The sequence below is a fragment of the Armigeres subalbatus genome, chromosome 1 (genome assembly GCF_024139115.2).
Source record: "Armigeres subalbatus isolate Guangzhou_Male chromosome 1, GZ_Asu_2, whole genome shotgun sequence".
Lineage (NCBI taxonomy): Eukaryota > Metazoa > Arthropoda > Insecta > Diptera > Culicidae > Armigeres > Armigeres subalbatus.
This window is the reverse complement of record NC_085139.1, coordinates 314,232,822-314,249,168: the sequence shown is the minus strand read 5'-3', so window position 1 is coordinate 314,249,168 and position 16,347 is coordinate 314,232,822. Positions and strand designations below refer to the sequence as shown.

The window sequence follows — 16,347 nt, the reverse complement described above, 5'->3', positions numbered from 1 at the left end:
CGCTTGTTTTCTTCAGTGACAACATGACTCACTCACGATCCCTTGGATTCATATTTCATGTTGACTAGAGCGCTGAACAATTGTGTTTCGTTTCTTTTACATAACTGACCCAAGGCAGGCAATGTGATAATTGATATACACTCAATCCTCTTTTTACTTCACTTATTAGGGGGACGTAAACCGAAAAAAGAATCTTTGCTAAAATTTCTAGTATTTCACTTAATTTATTAATCGTTGGATACTTTTAAATAGATTCACTTCCGTCTTACATGCGGTATTGTAAGATCTCTCCCAATCCAAGCATATGAGATGTTATAAGGTCTCCTAACTGTCCTGGAGTTTGAATCAAATGGTCTATCGAAATATCTAAGGCTTCCACGATGTCCCCAGCCGCGGTGTCAGCCCAATTTTGTCTTCTGAGTATAACCCGGGCAGAAGCCATGAACAGAATAACAAAAGATGATATGGTTTTGATTGATATAAGAGATAAAAGAACAGGCAACAATATCGAAAATTTGCACCGAAATATCATTGGAACATCAAGATATGCTATGGATAAGTACAAACTAATGGCACATGATATTGATCACTTCTTACAAATAGCATAACTTGATCTTCTTATGATATTTTAGGGTAAAATTTTGATTTTGTCGTCTGATCTTTTATCTCTTATATCAATCATATCAATATCTCATTTTGCTATCTTATCAACATTTGATATTAATGAGCTATTTTCGTCTACTCGGGAAGTCTTTCACTTACGTCTCAAAAACAGGCATATGATATGTTGTAAGATCTCCAAATTGTCCTGGAGTTTAAATCAAATCATGATGTCCCAAGGGAAAATTTCTTCTTTAAATGGATGCATCTGCTCTAGAGTGTGTACAAAACTAACCCCCACTGTCTGGCAGTGATGTTATGGAAGAAAGCTGTCTGTTAAAACAGTCAGATTTAATCCGGGAGTTAGAAAGTGCTAGCTCTACTGCAGCTCCAGTGACCCATTTCAGAGTGCCTGGTACTTCATGTCCACTCCGAGGTCACTATCACTAACAGTAAGCCCCGCCTGATTATGCAACCGTTTATCAAATGGATAAAGGTATCATAATCAAACTTCCGGATTCAAAATATCTATATATATAAAAATGAAATGGTCTGTGTTCGTATCCGCATAACTCGAAAACGGCTGGATGGATTTTCTTCATCACTTCAGCAGATATGTTCATTATCGTTTCCGACGGGTTTATATGATATTTCCTCATGTGAAAATTACGAATAAGGTTGAGTAAATCGTGAAATACTAAAAATAAGATTCGTATGGAAATTTTGCATGGGTATTTACGCCTACTATGCAGGACAACGTCTGCCGGGTCGACTAGTATATAATATATTTTGAATCCAGCGCGCATATACATAATCATATAGTTTTAATATGAATCATTAGGAAAATAATGGAATTCTCTCACCAAATTTCCGTTTGTGAAAAGTTCATTTCATCTATCGTTTGTCCGAGATGATCTCAACACTAGTATTTTTTGGGGTTTTGATCCAATATTAGGAAGCGTTCAAAATTTGAAAAATGGAATTCTTGAATTCTAAAAGATTAAATAAAAAGAACGAATGCAGTATCAAACAATATGACACATTGTTTTTATTACTTCTTGAACTACTTTAACCACTTGTTTAAGAAAATATTGCAATAAAAGCCAAGAAAACATTTTTTCAAATGATCTATGAGTGTATACATAGATGTTATGTAAGAGATTTCAACTACAGAAATGGGCGATTTTAATATGCGGTCCACTACTTTTTGAGATTTGTAGACCCCCCCCCCTCTGTTAAGCTGTTGATGTATACCTGGTATATGTACTGTCACAACTTCTTAGATCCACTTCTCCCCTAAAACCCGTGACGTTATTTTTGAACTACCCCAAAGTTCATCAGTAGTTCACAATAAAGATTTTTGTTGATACAATTTTTATACAAATTCATAGATGAAGATGAATGAAAAGAAAATTTATCATGATAAATGATCAACCGATTATTGATTTTAATTCACAAAACAAAAGTTAACCTCTGTCATTAGTTCTTCACTACTCTAAGCTAAATTATGACCACTTGATCACTTATTTATGACCATTTATTTTACTTTTTTCTCTACCTCGGTGTAAATGCTAGTCAGCCTTATCGTTTTATGTTACCATTTTCAATTTTTTGCCCCTCGTACGCGATCTTGATCACTGGATAATCAGTTAAATATCGAGTAAGGGAGAATTCACTATAAAAGTTCAGAAGTTAGGATGTGTCCTAATATAGAAGAAAAGATATCTTGAAACCCAAAAAAAAAAAAAATGACGGAAAGATAAAAAGAAGGAAGGCATTATCAAACCTTGCAGCATGAGTGCTTTTACATGAAAAGCAATGTGTACCTATATTTTTTTTTTATTTCACTTGTCATTACCGGCTTATCATGATTGAAAAAAATTGTCTAGAACTTTTTAGTGGAATGTCTTCACTGGACGCAAAATTTGTTTGTTTGATTTTAAATGAAGTATCTAATCTTAATTTAATATTGTAATATTGTAAAATTATTGTCCAGTATGAAAAATTTCGGGATATAAAAACTGATGAGTTTTTATAAGACTCTAAATCTAGGTTATTTCAGAAAAAAAGAAATAGCGAGGCAATGGATCAACTATGGGAAATGCAAACTAAAATATGTTTCCTACCAGGAAGAATATAAATAGAAGAGATAGCTATATATGTGATCGTGGAATCGAAATTAACTCGTGGTTGGTCAACTTTTTCATAAATCTTCCTATACGAATACAGATGAATGTGGAATGAGGATCATCTCTTTCCAATGTTCCAACGAGAAATTTATATATGTGCGTATTAAAATAAAATACTAAATACGGAAGAAAATATTCAAAAAAAAATAGATAAGAATTAATAATCTGCACCGAGAAAACATTCAAATTTATCAATCGGTCCTTAGAAACAGCGGCAACCACGATCACGCTCGATAGTCAGGCCACGACAAATAGGATTCACTAATATTTCACAGCCTTCAGATCTTTCTTGATTCGTCCGCTCTATTTCCAATGCTTGAATTTCGCCGTATCCTGTAGAAATACATGATTATGGTTTGGTGATATGTCAGGATGTCCGGGTCGACGGGTGTTGCAGCGGCAGCAATTTCGACCATCTTCAACCGGAAGCCATATCTCTTCTTGTGTTGGTACTCGGCCGAAATTTTGGTTTTCCGCTGTTGCTAAATCGATAAATCGTGAAAAAAAAGTCTGCGTTGCAGCGCAGCACACTATGATTCTCTCTGGATGCATCTGCTCTAGAGTGGCTCAAAAAACACTTTTTCAAATTTTTTGATGGGCCGCCCTTTTATGAAAGTTTATGAAGTTTGGTTTATGCCAATTTCGTTTCTTTTACCTTTGAAAAGAAATAAATTCACCCCTACAACACTCCTGTAAAATGCTAATAACTTCGCCGGGCAAACTCTAATCTTCTCGCGGTTTTCTTCATAACATTCTGTATTAAATTCTTCAAGATCTGAATGAGTATCATAGTTCTTCATCGTAAGTTGTGCCGTCCAACTGCAATTCACTGTTTTTGGATGTTCATTTTTGCATATAAACTTCCAACGAGTTTAGCACCGCCCAAACATTAACCGATTTGGGTGAAATTTTGTCCAGAGCATCAGGCCATCAAATGAAACTGAATAAGAGGGCGGTCCATCAAAAAAAAATAGAAAAAGGTTTTCCCATACTAATTTGAGCCACCCTAATCTGCTCGGTATAAGACGAAAGGAGTTGATAATGCCTTCTTTAAAAGAACGCGTCTGCTCGGTGTAAGACAAAGGGATGATTAACGCCTCTTTAAATGGATGCATCTGACGCTAGCCATAATGGCGACTGCTATAAATAATTCTGACAGTAACTGCTTCCGACGCCTCAATAATTCCGACGCTGAGCGGTCTCCCAGCAACCATTTTACCATTTGTTTATTTATTGATGGCAGGAAAGAAATTGAAAAGGTGCAGGTGCCGTTCTACCGTTCTAGTTTCTTTAATTCAAAATATTATTATTTCAGGTCTCAGCGTCTAAGCATTGAAGAAAAATCTTTGTGATATTTTTGAATTTAGTGTTTTATGGATGACTGAAATCAACAGAGCATTTTACGCAAAAAGGGTCATAAACGCAGCTGTACAGGCTCGCTCGACATATGGCGAGCCAATCAAACATGAAGCCGCTCTGAGATTTAAATACGTCTTGGCTTTCGAGTCCCTGATAGCCTTTATTTTATTCAAATATCTACGCTTGGTGTTTCGAAACTTCTGCATTTTGTATTCTTCCATGTTCCTAGAAAACAGAACCTACTTTTTTTTCAAGAACAGACCTTCAAATAAATAAAAATAACAGAAAATAATTAAAACACTCCCGCTAGCAGCCCTCACCAGCGTAGAAAAATGGATAGAAATATGCTGAGAGTAAAAATATAGGGAAAATCGCCATAGTGAAAGAAAAATCGAAGAAAAAACGCCTGTAAATAACCTGCATACAAAAATGATTTAAAAATTGTTATAACACAACGAAATTGGTAAAGTTAGGGAGATTGTTGAATTATTATAATTCACATCTTTGAAAAGAAGATATGAAGTGATTATACTTTCTCAACATAAAGGCTGATTTGAATAGCTAATAATATGAATATTCACAATAATCAAGGAAAAAAATCTAGACCAACATTTGAAAAGGGCGTAACAGCCAAAATTTGATCTCTCCCGTATTTTGTCTATGTATTTAGCTATGTATGTAGATAAGGAATCCGAAGGAATAAATTTTGGCTGTTACGCCCTTTTCAAATGTTGGTCTAGAAATATTCTATTGCTAACATTTAATTTTGTTTTACATGGTTTTAAAATCTAATTTATTTTCATTGAATTCATAGAAATATGATTTAACAACCGTATAGTATTTACTTTTAAATGAGCTTCTAAGGATCAATTGCTTCACCTCCGCTCATTGCAGCTCTTCACTGTCGCCGTTACGTTCTATACCGTTGAGGGCTTTAAACAGTGCTTACTCATACGATTGAAACGGGTTTAGCGTCTGAAGAGAGGCCCTGGACATTTGCAAACAGAAATTACCTTTGTAAATCCTTCTTTCCGCACCTTCTTGATTCTACCAGTATATTTAAACAGTTTCCAAGAAAACGTGCCATTACAGGAACTCGAACTCCGCACTATGTAATAATTCATTCATTTATCTACAGAACAACTTATAGGGACAATCAAGAGAGTTACCAGATAATCTAGAATGAAATCCGATCTAATAGATAAATAAGCTTCATATAGCTTCGTCTGCGGTGTGTTGCTTGAAACCTAAATCTTAATTATCATTGCAACACATATAGAGGTCATTAACATTCGTCAATCGAAAGGATTTCATGCTTCTATGCTAAAATATATAAAGCCTGTCCACGTTATATTTCGGACACCCATCCTCCCATGCGATTTTTAAACATTTTTACAAACTACGGAGACACTTCATTTACATGACAGATAAATCTCTCCGGTTTATGTGCTGCTTTCAGCATGTTTTAGCTCACGTCTATATTGATGAAATAGCGACAAATCGATTGAGCATTATGAATTCGTCGAAATGAATTCAGCGTCGGAAGCAGTTAATGTCAAAATAATGTATAGGGCACTGCACGGAAACATCTCTATCTCTTTCGTTCCTCATAAGTTTTGACGTTGTTGTTTTCTAATTTCTTTGCAGCGAGAAAGAGACAAAGCAGTCCGTGCAGTGCCCTATAGCAGTCGCGAAAGGAAATTAATAAACCCCTCTTTGAAATAACGAATCTGCTCGGTATAAGGCGAAGAAAAGGGTAATGCCTTTAAATGGTAGCGTCTGCCCGGTACCATTGCGAAGGGAGGATGTAATGTCATATTTAAATTATTGATAGAAACGTAACATAGTAAAGAGAGGAGATTATCCCTTCATTACATCTGGTCCATCTGCTAGATATTATAAAGTATTTGTAAGAAACAATTGAAATTTTTAAAACTACCTTTACATATCCTGGGAGAACTTCCTTAGCTGTGCGGGAAGATGCGTGGCTGCCAAGCAAGACTATGCAGAAGGTTCAACTTCTGGCCCGGTCTAGGAAATTTATCGAATTTTTTTTTCGAATTTTTTAGGTACAAAAGTATGTTATACGAATACAAAAAAAAAATGGTAACTTGCCTTAGGAACTTCGTAGGTAATAATTGAGGAATAGCTGAATGAACACTAAGCTATTATTATTATTAATAATATTCCGTGGTAAGACGCGCGGCTACAATGCAAGACCATGCTGAGGGTGGCTAGGTTCGATTCCCGGCGCTGGTCTAGACAATTTTCGGTATGGATATTGTCTCGACAACTTGGCTTAGAAACCTCGCAGTTAATTACTGTGGAAGTGCTTAATGAACACTCAGCTGCGAGGCGGCTCTGTCCCAGTGTGTGGGGAGGTAATGGCAATAAGAAGAAGAAGAATATTCCGCGAAATGGTGCATTCCGCGAAATGGTACAAACCGTCAAAAGTCATTCGGCGAAAAGGTACAAACCGCCAAATGTCGTACCGCGAAAAGTTACAAACCGTCAAATGTGAATTCCGTGAAATAGTTTTCGGCGAAATATTATACAATCCTCCATAACTATTTGGCGATCTTACAACATCTCATATGCCTGGATTTGAGACGTAAGTGAAAGACAAATGCTCCAAGGACATATTTGGGATGAAACCGCGGCTGAGGAGTCTAGGGGATGACCTGGAAAGGAACGGCTGCTTAAGGCATATTGAGTTTGGTTCAAAAGATCAAATAGGGCATGAACCATTTTTGAAAAGAGATAACAGCCCTTCGGTTACGCGGGTAGACCTCAAGACCTATACTCCTGGAAATTCTTGGATGGCCTGGAACGGGATTTGGTTTATAATATCAAATAGGGCGTCAACCATTTTGAAAAAGAGATAACAGCTCTGTCGTTAAGCTTGTAGACCTTATATTCTTTGGTTACGCATGTAGACTTCAGGAAATTCTTGGATGAACTGGAATGGAACAATTGTCGAGGCAAATGATGAATATACGAAGCATCTACTTTGTTCTTTGGGTTTCTAAGAGTGCATTCTTATAGGTTTACTTTTGGATGTCAATAATGTTTCAATTTTTTTTACGTCACGTGCCGCAAAAAAGGGGCTGTAAAACGAAGTGACGTATAAAAAAACTGCCGTAAAAAGGGGTTGAGTGTAACTATGTATACGTATTGGTTATTGTCTTTACGATACGATTTACACTTCCCCGATTGGCAAGTAAAAGGTTGTTCACTAGCTTTTCACACCATTGACAAAGAAAGTGTAATGACCTACCCCCCCCCCTCCCTTGGTTTTTTCAGCCTTTTCACACTGGAACTAGGGAGCACCCCTTAGCCCCAGGTTCCGATCGATCTACATGGGAAGCAAATCTCTTCCCCCATTTTATCATAACTTTTGAACGCAATGTGATGATGGACAAAATTCAATGCTGGTCAACTAAATTTAGTACTGACATTTAAAAAGCTTTCACTACTTTTACCAGCAAAGATCTCAAACTCACAAATCCTTGTGAGTCAATGCAGCTTGATCAATGATAGGTATAGTGTGCTCCTACAATCAATCGTTATCACTTTGTTTGTAGGTCAACCCAAATAAGGCTACACAATTGCAAGATTGCTATAAATACATATGTTTTATTGTTTTTGTCAAGTGCTTCTAAAAACCCATTTAATTCAACGAGTAGTGATTCTGCCTTTCTCGCATTTAGTCAAGACACCAACCTTATGTGGGGCTTATATGGTTCGATGTACCATTTTCTTCATAACTTTCAAACGCAGCGGTCGATCGACAGTGACTGTGACAGTGATCAACAAGGCTCCCCTATCGAATAAAACTTGTTGCGAGAAAATCGGTTAAAGATTAATATATGAAAAGTTGTCTAAAGCACACACATACACATACACACATACATACACACGGACAGACAGACATGTGCTCAGTTCGTCGAGCTGAGTCGATTGGTATATAACACTATGGGTCTCCGATGATTCTATAAAAAGTTCGTTTCCGGAGTGAAATGATAGCCTTTCGGTACAACTTCGTTGTACGAGAAAGGCAAAAAGGTTCAAAACAGCAGTAAATAAATCCATTCCAAAAGGTTCTCTGGTAGCTCTGGCTTAGATTCAGTAAATTTTAATATTCCGAGTATTAGCTTGGGTGTTAAGATGATTTTAAATTTACTTTTTTACTTGTCTAAAATAGGATAAAACAATTTTTAAGTAAGCAGAAATTAACAGGTTTTGTTTTTATGTTTAACATTCATTCTCGTATTTATTGTGTGAATAAATTTTGGGTGTAATATTTGCCTATTTATCGAATTGACTTACTGTTAAACATCAGTTCATTACCCTTTTATTACGTACCTGTAACGAGAAAAAAAAGTTGATTATAATAAACATATTTTTAATTTAAGGACTTGGAAAGCAAACAAATGAATATAACATTATAAGGATTTGATATTTAAGCTCAGTGGTTTTTAGCATATTGATATCAATGAATTGGCAACATATTAAATCTAGTTCAAATAAACTAACATAGTTAACGGTACAACTTATCTCTGCTTTCCATAAATTATCGTTTGAAATAGCTTTAAGCAGATTAAAATAACTATTTCCATATAAATCATCAAAGCATAAGAATGATGCACATAAACCACACGCTCTATTATTTATGTAGTAGTACGCAGTGTGTTTCATCCTGCCGTTACACAGCGTTTTGGAAGCCCAATAAAAGAGAAAACGGGGAAAAAGAGTGAAAACATGCCAACGCACAGCAGATGCCATTCTCGCACGGCCTCCATCGCCGTCTGCCAGTGCGGCTGACGACGACCGACGACGACGTGCTGGAAATTGCCAATCCAAGTGGATGGATACGGATGCTTTAAAGCGGGAAATGCCAATAAAACCAAACTTCCTGTTTCGATGGTTGTGTATCTTGCTTTCGCGTGTTGATTTGTTAGTGCAGAGGGCTATGAAAATCTGCGACATTCGATTATGTTTTCGAGGTCGCGGCACGCTGTGTGAACGACCACGCGGCTCCATTGATGTTAAGGGAAAAGAATCGTTAGATACGAAAGTACGAAAAATTTGCTATCATTCGCTCATTTCCGACATAGTTGCTACTGATACTTATCTTTTGGTCAAAGAGATGATTAGTCAAAATCGCAACGATTTGATTTACAAATATTGGTTTTTATGCATTTTGATTTAATATAATTTTATCTCAATGATGCGTTGTACAGAGAATACTTTGATCGAAGGTAACAAAATTTGATACGATTTCTCTACTGAATTCTCTTGTCTGACCAACTCACCGGACACCTAATTATTTTTTGTTGGTATCAAATTACGTCACAACAATTCAGTAGCTGTTTCTGGAATTATTTGAATGGCGGTAGCTGAGTCTTATCTTGTATTTCTGTGGAAGCGATCCGGATCCGAAATGATTCGCTTCACCAAATTTAAGAGGTGGTTCCATTCTCTCTTTCCATCGTTCATGCCCGCCCCCGTCATGCTGCCACGATAGCTAGCCGCGGTCGCAGCACCGCTTCCATTAAACGGAATTAGTGTCAATGTCTATTTTTGCATCCGGAATGAACCTAATCGGGTTGATTGATTTTGTGCTGCTGGCTGAATGCCGTCGTACGGTTGGCTGGATTAATGAATTATTATATTTTTAACGAGTGCAGATGACATACTCCGGTGGCAACGAGACACACGAATTTTCAGTGGGAGCCAAATTGTCGTCGCTTGAAGGACTCCCATTGCAGTCGACGTTTGCATTATTGAACGGCGTTAGGAAATCAATTCGGGCAATTATTGAAATTGGCCAGTTTTAATGTAATGAGTTTTTGAGTGGAATTGACATTGCTGTTGAAGTAATGATTATTATCTCTGGAGGATACTGTATCCACAACTTGTGGGCCACAAGGCCAGTAATTGTTTTGCTCATTGCTTAATTATGTCAGGCTAAGTGATAAATGCATCGTATGTCTGATAAAATGCGTATTTTGCGTATAATGATATTTATACAAAAAATCTATTTTATTACAAAATTCAACTATTACTGAATTAGTTTCATTTTTGAACTAAAAGTGCAGCTAGGTTCTGCTTTAAAATACTACATCTGCAAAGAATCTGCTTGATAAAATATGAAAAGCTCAATATTTTCTACGTCAGAACATTAAAACTTTTCGTTTTTCGTTTGAAACTTTAAACAAATTGCCATGCAGACATTTCCAGAAGGGAAAATCTTCCCGAAATCTCATCGAACACTTCGACCACTCGCTCTTCAGATCAAACGAGCACTCTTCAAACAGTTTCACCAGAATTCACGTAGAACAAACCGCAAACGCGGGCATGCATATTCCATCTATGATTCCTTCCACCCTACTCCACAAAGGAATCTGAAGAGGAATTTCTATCCGGCAAAAGTCGACGAGAAGCAAAAAAAAAAGAACTTTCTTCAATCTTGGGACAACGACCGCTCTTGCAGAGTAACGTGGGGAAAACCGTCCACTGACGAGATGGCACTCGACGGCGAAGAAAGTCGAATAAAAAACTTGAACCTTCTTATACTTCTACTCGAGCGAACCCATATGAACGCTCTCAGCCGGAGCCGAACAGCAGCAGCAGTAACGGATCCTCAAACGTTTCTCGAACCACTCACGATGGGTTTAATACCGCAGGATGAGGCAATTATGTAGGACTTTTTGCTACCGCCGCCAGTCAGTGTCTTGCTGTGACTTTGCTTTACTGCCGGTACGAGCGTATTCGAGAAAGGATTCCGTTTTGAATCCTTGAAGCGGAATAACGCAATATGAGCCGCAAGTTTGACGACCGTAGGAAGCCATGCGTTTCCATTTCGCTTGTCATTGCGGTTTGGATTCGCGGATGCGGAAAACAGTGACGCTCGCAGTGATAGTGTAGGGCTATTGTCGTCACGGTTGTGTGCCTGTGATGGCGCTGTATTGATTGGTGGATGCTAGGCAACGCCTGTTTGGATAATTGGCTATTGTAGGTATTTGGTTTTTGGGATGGAGCGCTGCATAGACGGAGGGCACGGTATACAGAAAACAAGGTAGGTTAGTTAGAAAAATGACACTTCTAGAGTGACGCATGTTTTATCGCCACATGGTAGAGTACAAAAAGTAAGCATGCTGAGATCGTAGAGTATCATCTCGGTTCAGCTTGTGCGAAGATAGTAGTGACGTCACATGTTTAAATTCAAACTGAATGTTTACATGCATGCTGAGCCTGCCTTGTCTTTTGTATGCCGTGAACGGAAGGAATGAGCGTGATGATTTTGATAACCATTCGATGTTTGCTAACCAAGTAATTATGTTTCGGAGTTGAAAAAAAAAAATGAATCGATATTCATAGGAAACTAGGAGTGTATTTTCTATAACGAATGCATGCTTATCATTGTTATTATTATTATGAATCATTTAAATTCATCCGTTGTGGAACATATGATGAAGGACCGTAACAGTTGTATTTGCACTGGAACTAAGTAGATTCAGAATTGGTAATGAAAATACCGATATACCAACAACATATAATATTTAGGACTAATACAAGTTCAGAACTGAGGATACATCTACATCTAGATGTTAATTATCTTGATATCTCCTTTGTCGATGGTTTCCTCGGTCCCTTTAATCTACATACATTTAGGCTTCCCGAGCAGCACACATGTTACACACAGATAACAGTTTTTTTTTTCCTGTTCGGGTGTGCCACTGCGACCAATTATTAGATCTATTGTAGCGTTACCCGTATCCTTAGTGTTTAAGTGCATGTCGAATTACTCCAGTGCTTGCAATGAGAAGCAATGCAGTATCGGTTTCGATACAGTTGTTGTTTTGTTTTCTCAAGATCACCATGACAAAGTCCCGCTATTTAGACCCTTCATAGAGAGCAATCCCATTGAAGGCGCGCCCCTTATCAATAGGAAATCAATCCTTTCTTGAGAAAACAGCACAGTGATACTGTTTTTGGCCATGCATCGGAACCCTAGCCACATCCTTGTCTTGCTTCTAGAATATCACCAGTAAACAATGAAAACCCGGGATTTAGCTCTGTCTACAAGACCATTTCAAGCAAGAGAATTTGTTCAGTAATAAGAACTTCCGTGTGTTCCTCTCACTACCATTGTTCACCAGTTCATGAAGAGTTAGTACGTATTTAAACCCTTAACTCGATTTTTCCAGCAGTCAGTTCAGCCTAGGACCGGGTACCGAGGTTTTTCAACTAATTGCTTGAAAAGTTGTTTCCGCTGCATACAGTTTAGCCTCAAACAAGAGGAATTCGAGTCTTTCAACGGTCTGCAAGGTAACATTAATTACGTTTTATTTCTGAGACTGCTGTTGGCAGCGAGGACTAAATACGATGAATCCTTAATTACCACAACTTATTGCCCTAGCTAGAAAAATGGATTAGGTTAGGGCTCTGTTTGGTAGATCTTACACCGCAACACACTACGTCAAAGTGATCTACCGTGTTACGGGAAGATAACAGTTACTTATATAATACCAGATTCAGTCACAATTAAGTTGCTGCAACCAGATTCGCTTGACTTGTGTTGCTTGGGTTTCTACCTTTCGATAACCTCCCTATCTCGATATCTCTCTATCTCGACGTGTTTTGATCATATTTTTTCCAGGATTCATTCTCCTCATGTCGATGTGTTCAATTTTCAGGCTACTAGAGCAGCGGTTCTCAACCTTTTTCTTGAGAGGTACCCTTTCGAACTTTTTCATTAATTGAGGTACCCCCTATTTTTTGCTGTAAATGAAAAAGCCGTTACTCATAACGTATATGAAAATGGACCTGAAACCTGACGGGATTTATGGTTGAGCTTGAGCTTGATGACCGCACAATTCGTAGTCGCTACTCCGTGATTGACCAGAACAATAAAAATTGCACAGGGAACCAATAGTTGGGGCTTGGGATTAGCTTTCCAACCTCAATGTGCACAGGTCGAGAGCTCAGTAATTAAAGGAACAATAACGGAGCCGGCCACGTCCTCACGATCATCTGGGAAGGAATAGAATAGTTGGTGTGACATCTTTTGTTACTAGAGACTGAGATCACCTTTGCATCGCCACTGTTTCCACAGAAGGGATTTTCGTTATTGGGACAGGGTAAGTAGTTGCACGAATGAGGTTTCACTTTGGTAAGTAATGCGATCCATGCAACCTTAATAAAATGAAAAAAAAAAACATGATATTATTTTTTCCCCCAGTATCCAATGTTAAATTGAGGGGCCCACCTTAGCCGAGCGATAAGATGCGCCGCTACAAAGCAAGACCATGCTGAGGGTGACTGGGTTCGATTCCCGGTGTCGGTCTAGGCAATTTTCGGATTGGAAATTGCCTCGACTTCCCTGGGCATAAAAGTATCATCGTGTTAGCCTCATAATATATGAAGGCAAAAATGGTAACTTGGCTTAGAAACCTCGCAGTTAATAACTGTGGAAGTGCTTAATGAACACTAAGCTGCCAGGCGGCTCTGTCCCAGTGTGGGAATGTAATGCCGATAAGAAGAAGAAGAAGATCTATTACGTTATATTACGTCGTCACCTATATAATGACGAAGTATTCAATGAATTTTTAAATACGAAAAATAATCATGTTTTATTTTATACACTTGAAAATAATGCTATGTCTATGAAACGTGTATATAAAGCTCAAAGATATTGTGAAGAACAAAAAACATATACAAAGCATGTTTTTGTTCAAAACTTCTTATTCACCAGCCTTTTCAGATTCTAGACGGCCCTACTATGGATTTAACTCGAAAGCTACCAAACCACCAAACAAATAGCCAGGCAATAGATAAAAAGAAAGGCCTAGTATTGTATTCCCTTCGAAATGTTCACATCTAAGATAAGTGTTCAGTTCTCAAACACCCCACATGATATTGTCAATAGGCCTATACACTTTGCTTTAATACATCCATTCAAAAAAATAATTGTATTACGGAGATCGTTTAAACCAGTTTCATCATCAGTTTTAGCCAGTTCCATCCTCAATTATGGCCATAAAATATTCATGGTGCCGATAGAAGCTGTCGCTACCTTACATGAGTAAACGAAAAGCTACATATAAGTTACAGATACACCTGTGTTCAGAAGAATACTTGCGGAAGGCAATTTCCATATAAAATGTTCAACCCTGGCAAGCTACAACTCTGCTCCCGGAGACCGACCAGTCGAAATTTTGGGAAGTCTGCCACACACACCAAATACCGAACCCCTAGACCCACCAGCCAAAATATCACGTACTAGGTCAATTTGTTCCAAATAATAGCAGTTTCTGCTTCGGAACTATCTGCAGAAACAATAGATTGAAGCATTATTATCTTGTACGCATGTTCTGGAAGATCCTAGAAATAAAAGGAGTACAGGGGTAGCATTGCGCTCCTCGACCCGAAACGAGCAAACCATGCAAACTGTCGAAAGGAGATGCACAATGAGGCCCCAGGATATGACAATTTAATCGAACAACCAGAACCAGCGTGCAACGGTGCAACCATCTAATGAGCGGCTAAATATATAAAAAAAATAGGCAAAATGATATTGTATCCAAACTACTTGTTAATTTTTTGCTGTTAAAAAAAGATTAATAAATATTAAAAACTTATCTTGATTTACCTACAACTCGAACTGCATGTATAAGGATCACTTCGGTTTTTTTGTTCTTACGATTACGATTCACTAATGCGCACTTTATTTGTTATTCATTGACATTACATCCATTCTCAAGAACTCAAGAACTGCCAGCCGAAATTATACTTTGCCGCTGATGCCCTGAAACCTGACGGGATTTATGGTTCTCCAAAAAGTTGGCTGAAATCTTTATCACTCCGTCGGTTGATAGATCAAGCTTCAAGTTACAGGACTTTCATGACTATTGGAGCCATCCAGCCTCTTGAATGGAGGCTTCCGATCTTCTTAAATGGCTGCTTTCGAGCCACTTCATAGAAAGCCTCTGAGCATCTTGATAGGTTGCTTCGAAGCCCCCTGTGAGAAGAATTCCGAGCCATTTGAAGGGAGGCCTCCGAGCCTCTTGAAAGGGGCGCTTCCGAATCACTTGAGCCGCTTGAAATGAGGCTTCGGAGCTTCTTGAAAGGAGCCATCCAAGTCTTTTGAAAGAAGGCTTCCGAGAAAGTAGGCTTACAGGCGTTTTGTAAGGAGGGCTTCGGGCCTTTCGAAAGGAAGCCTTCCGGCCCTCTTGAAAGAAGGCTTCCGGACCTCTTTAAAGGAGGCTTCCAGGCATCTTCGAAGGAGGCTTCCGGGCATTTTGAAAGGAGGCTTCTGGGCCTCTTAAAAGGAGGCTTGCGGGCCTCTTGAAAGGAGGCTTCCGGGCCTCTTGAAAGGAGGCTTCCGGGCCTCTTGAAATGAGGCTTCTGGGCCTCTTGGAAGTAGGTTTTCGAGCCTCTTGAATGTAGGCTTCCATGCCTCTTGAAAGGAACAGCAGCTTCTGAGCCTCTTTAAAGAAAGATTCAGAGTCTCTTGAAAGGAGGCTTCCAAAACTCTTAAAAGGAGGCTTCCGAATCTTTCGAAAGGGGTCGTCCGAGCCAGTAGTGGTAGTTCTCGTGATCGTCACGTGGAAGCGAATACAGTTGCAGTTTCATTTTCAAGAGACCAAATGAAAATGTAGCGGGCTCCCGATCACCTGTCACATTAAAAGCAGTCATGTTGGGAATGTTGCTTTGTTTTGAAATAAAAAATTTTAAATACCTAGTTTCAATAAATCTGTGCAAATAACGATGACTAGTCGACAAAAAAGATTCTATTCTTCCTGACTTTCGAAGAGGAAGGTTCATTATTGAAGGAGAAACAGCGTGTTTACAATAGATTTAGGCGCTTTCATTATATAAAAATCCGTGAAAATTTGGCGAAATTCCTTACATTGTTTATGTTTTCTTTGATGAATAAAATGTAAATATCGCGTGACCTCTCTCAATGAAAATAAAAATCTCAGTACTGATCCGAGCCTCTTGACAGCAGGCTTCCGAGCTGCTTGGAAAGAGGTTTCGAGAAGCGTAGAAGGATGCTTCCAATCCTCGTGCAAAGAAGCAACTTAGCTTTTCGAAAAAAAAAACCTCATGCCTCTCAAATAATGGCTTCCGGACCTTTAGACTCAAGATTTTGATTCGGAAGCATATTCTTAACATATTATTCAACATTTTG

At 38.4% G+C, this 16,347-nt stretch overlaps 1 protein-coding gene across 5 annotated transcripts in view; it reads right to left on the bottom strand.

Moving 5' to 3' along the window:
• LOC134207942 (potassium voltage-gated channel protein Shaker) overlaps positions 1-16,347 on the bottom strand; it is a 428,172-nt gene that overhangs the window by 172,680 nt on the left and 239,145 nt on the right. For 4 of the 5 annotated variants that reach the window (XM_062684025.1, XM_062684027.1, XM_062684026.1 and 1 more), the window contains exon 3: positions 8,499-8,513. The exons of the other annotated variant lie outside the window; for it this stretch is intronic. In XM_062684025.1, coding sequence (XP_062540009.1) covers positions 8,499-8,513 — 15 coding nt within the window. The remainder of the gene's footprint in view (positions 1-8,498; positions 8,514-16,347) is intronic. 5 annotated transcript variants of the gene reach the window in all.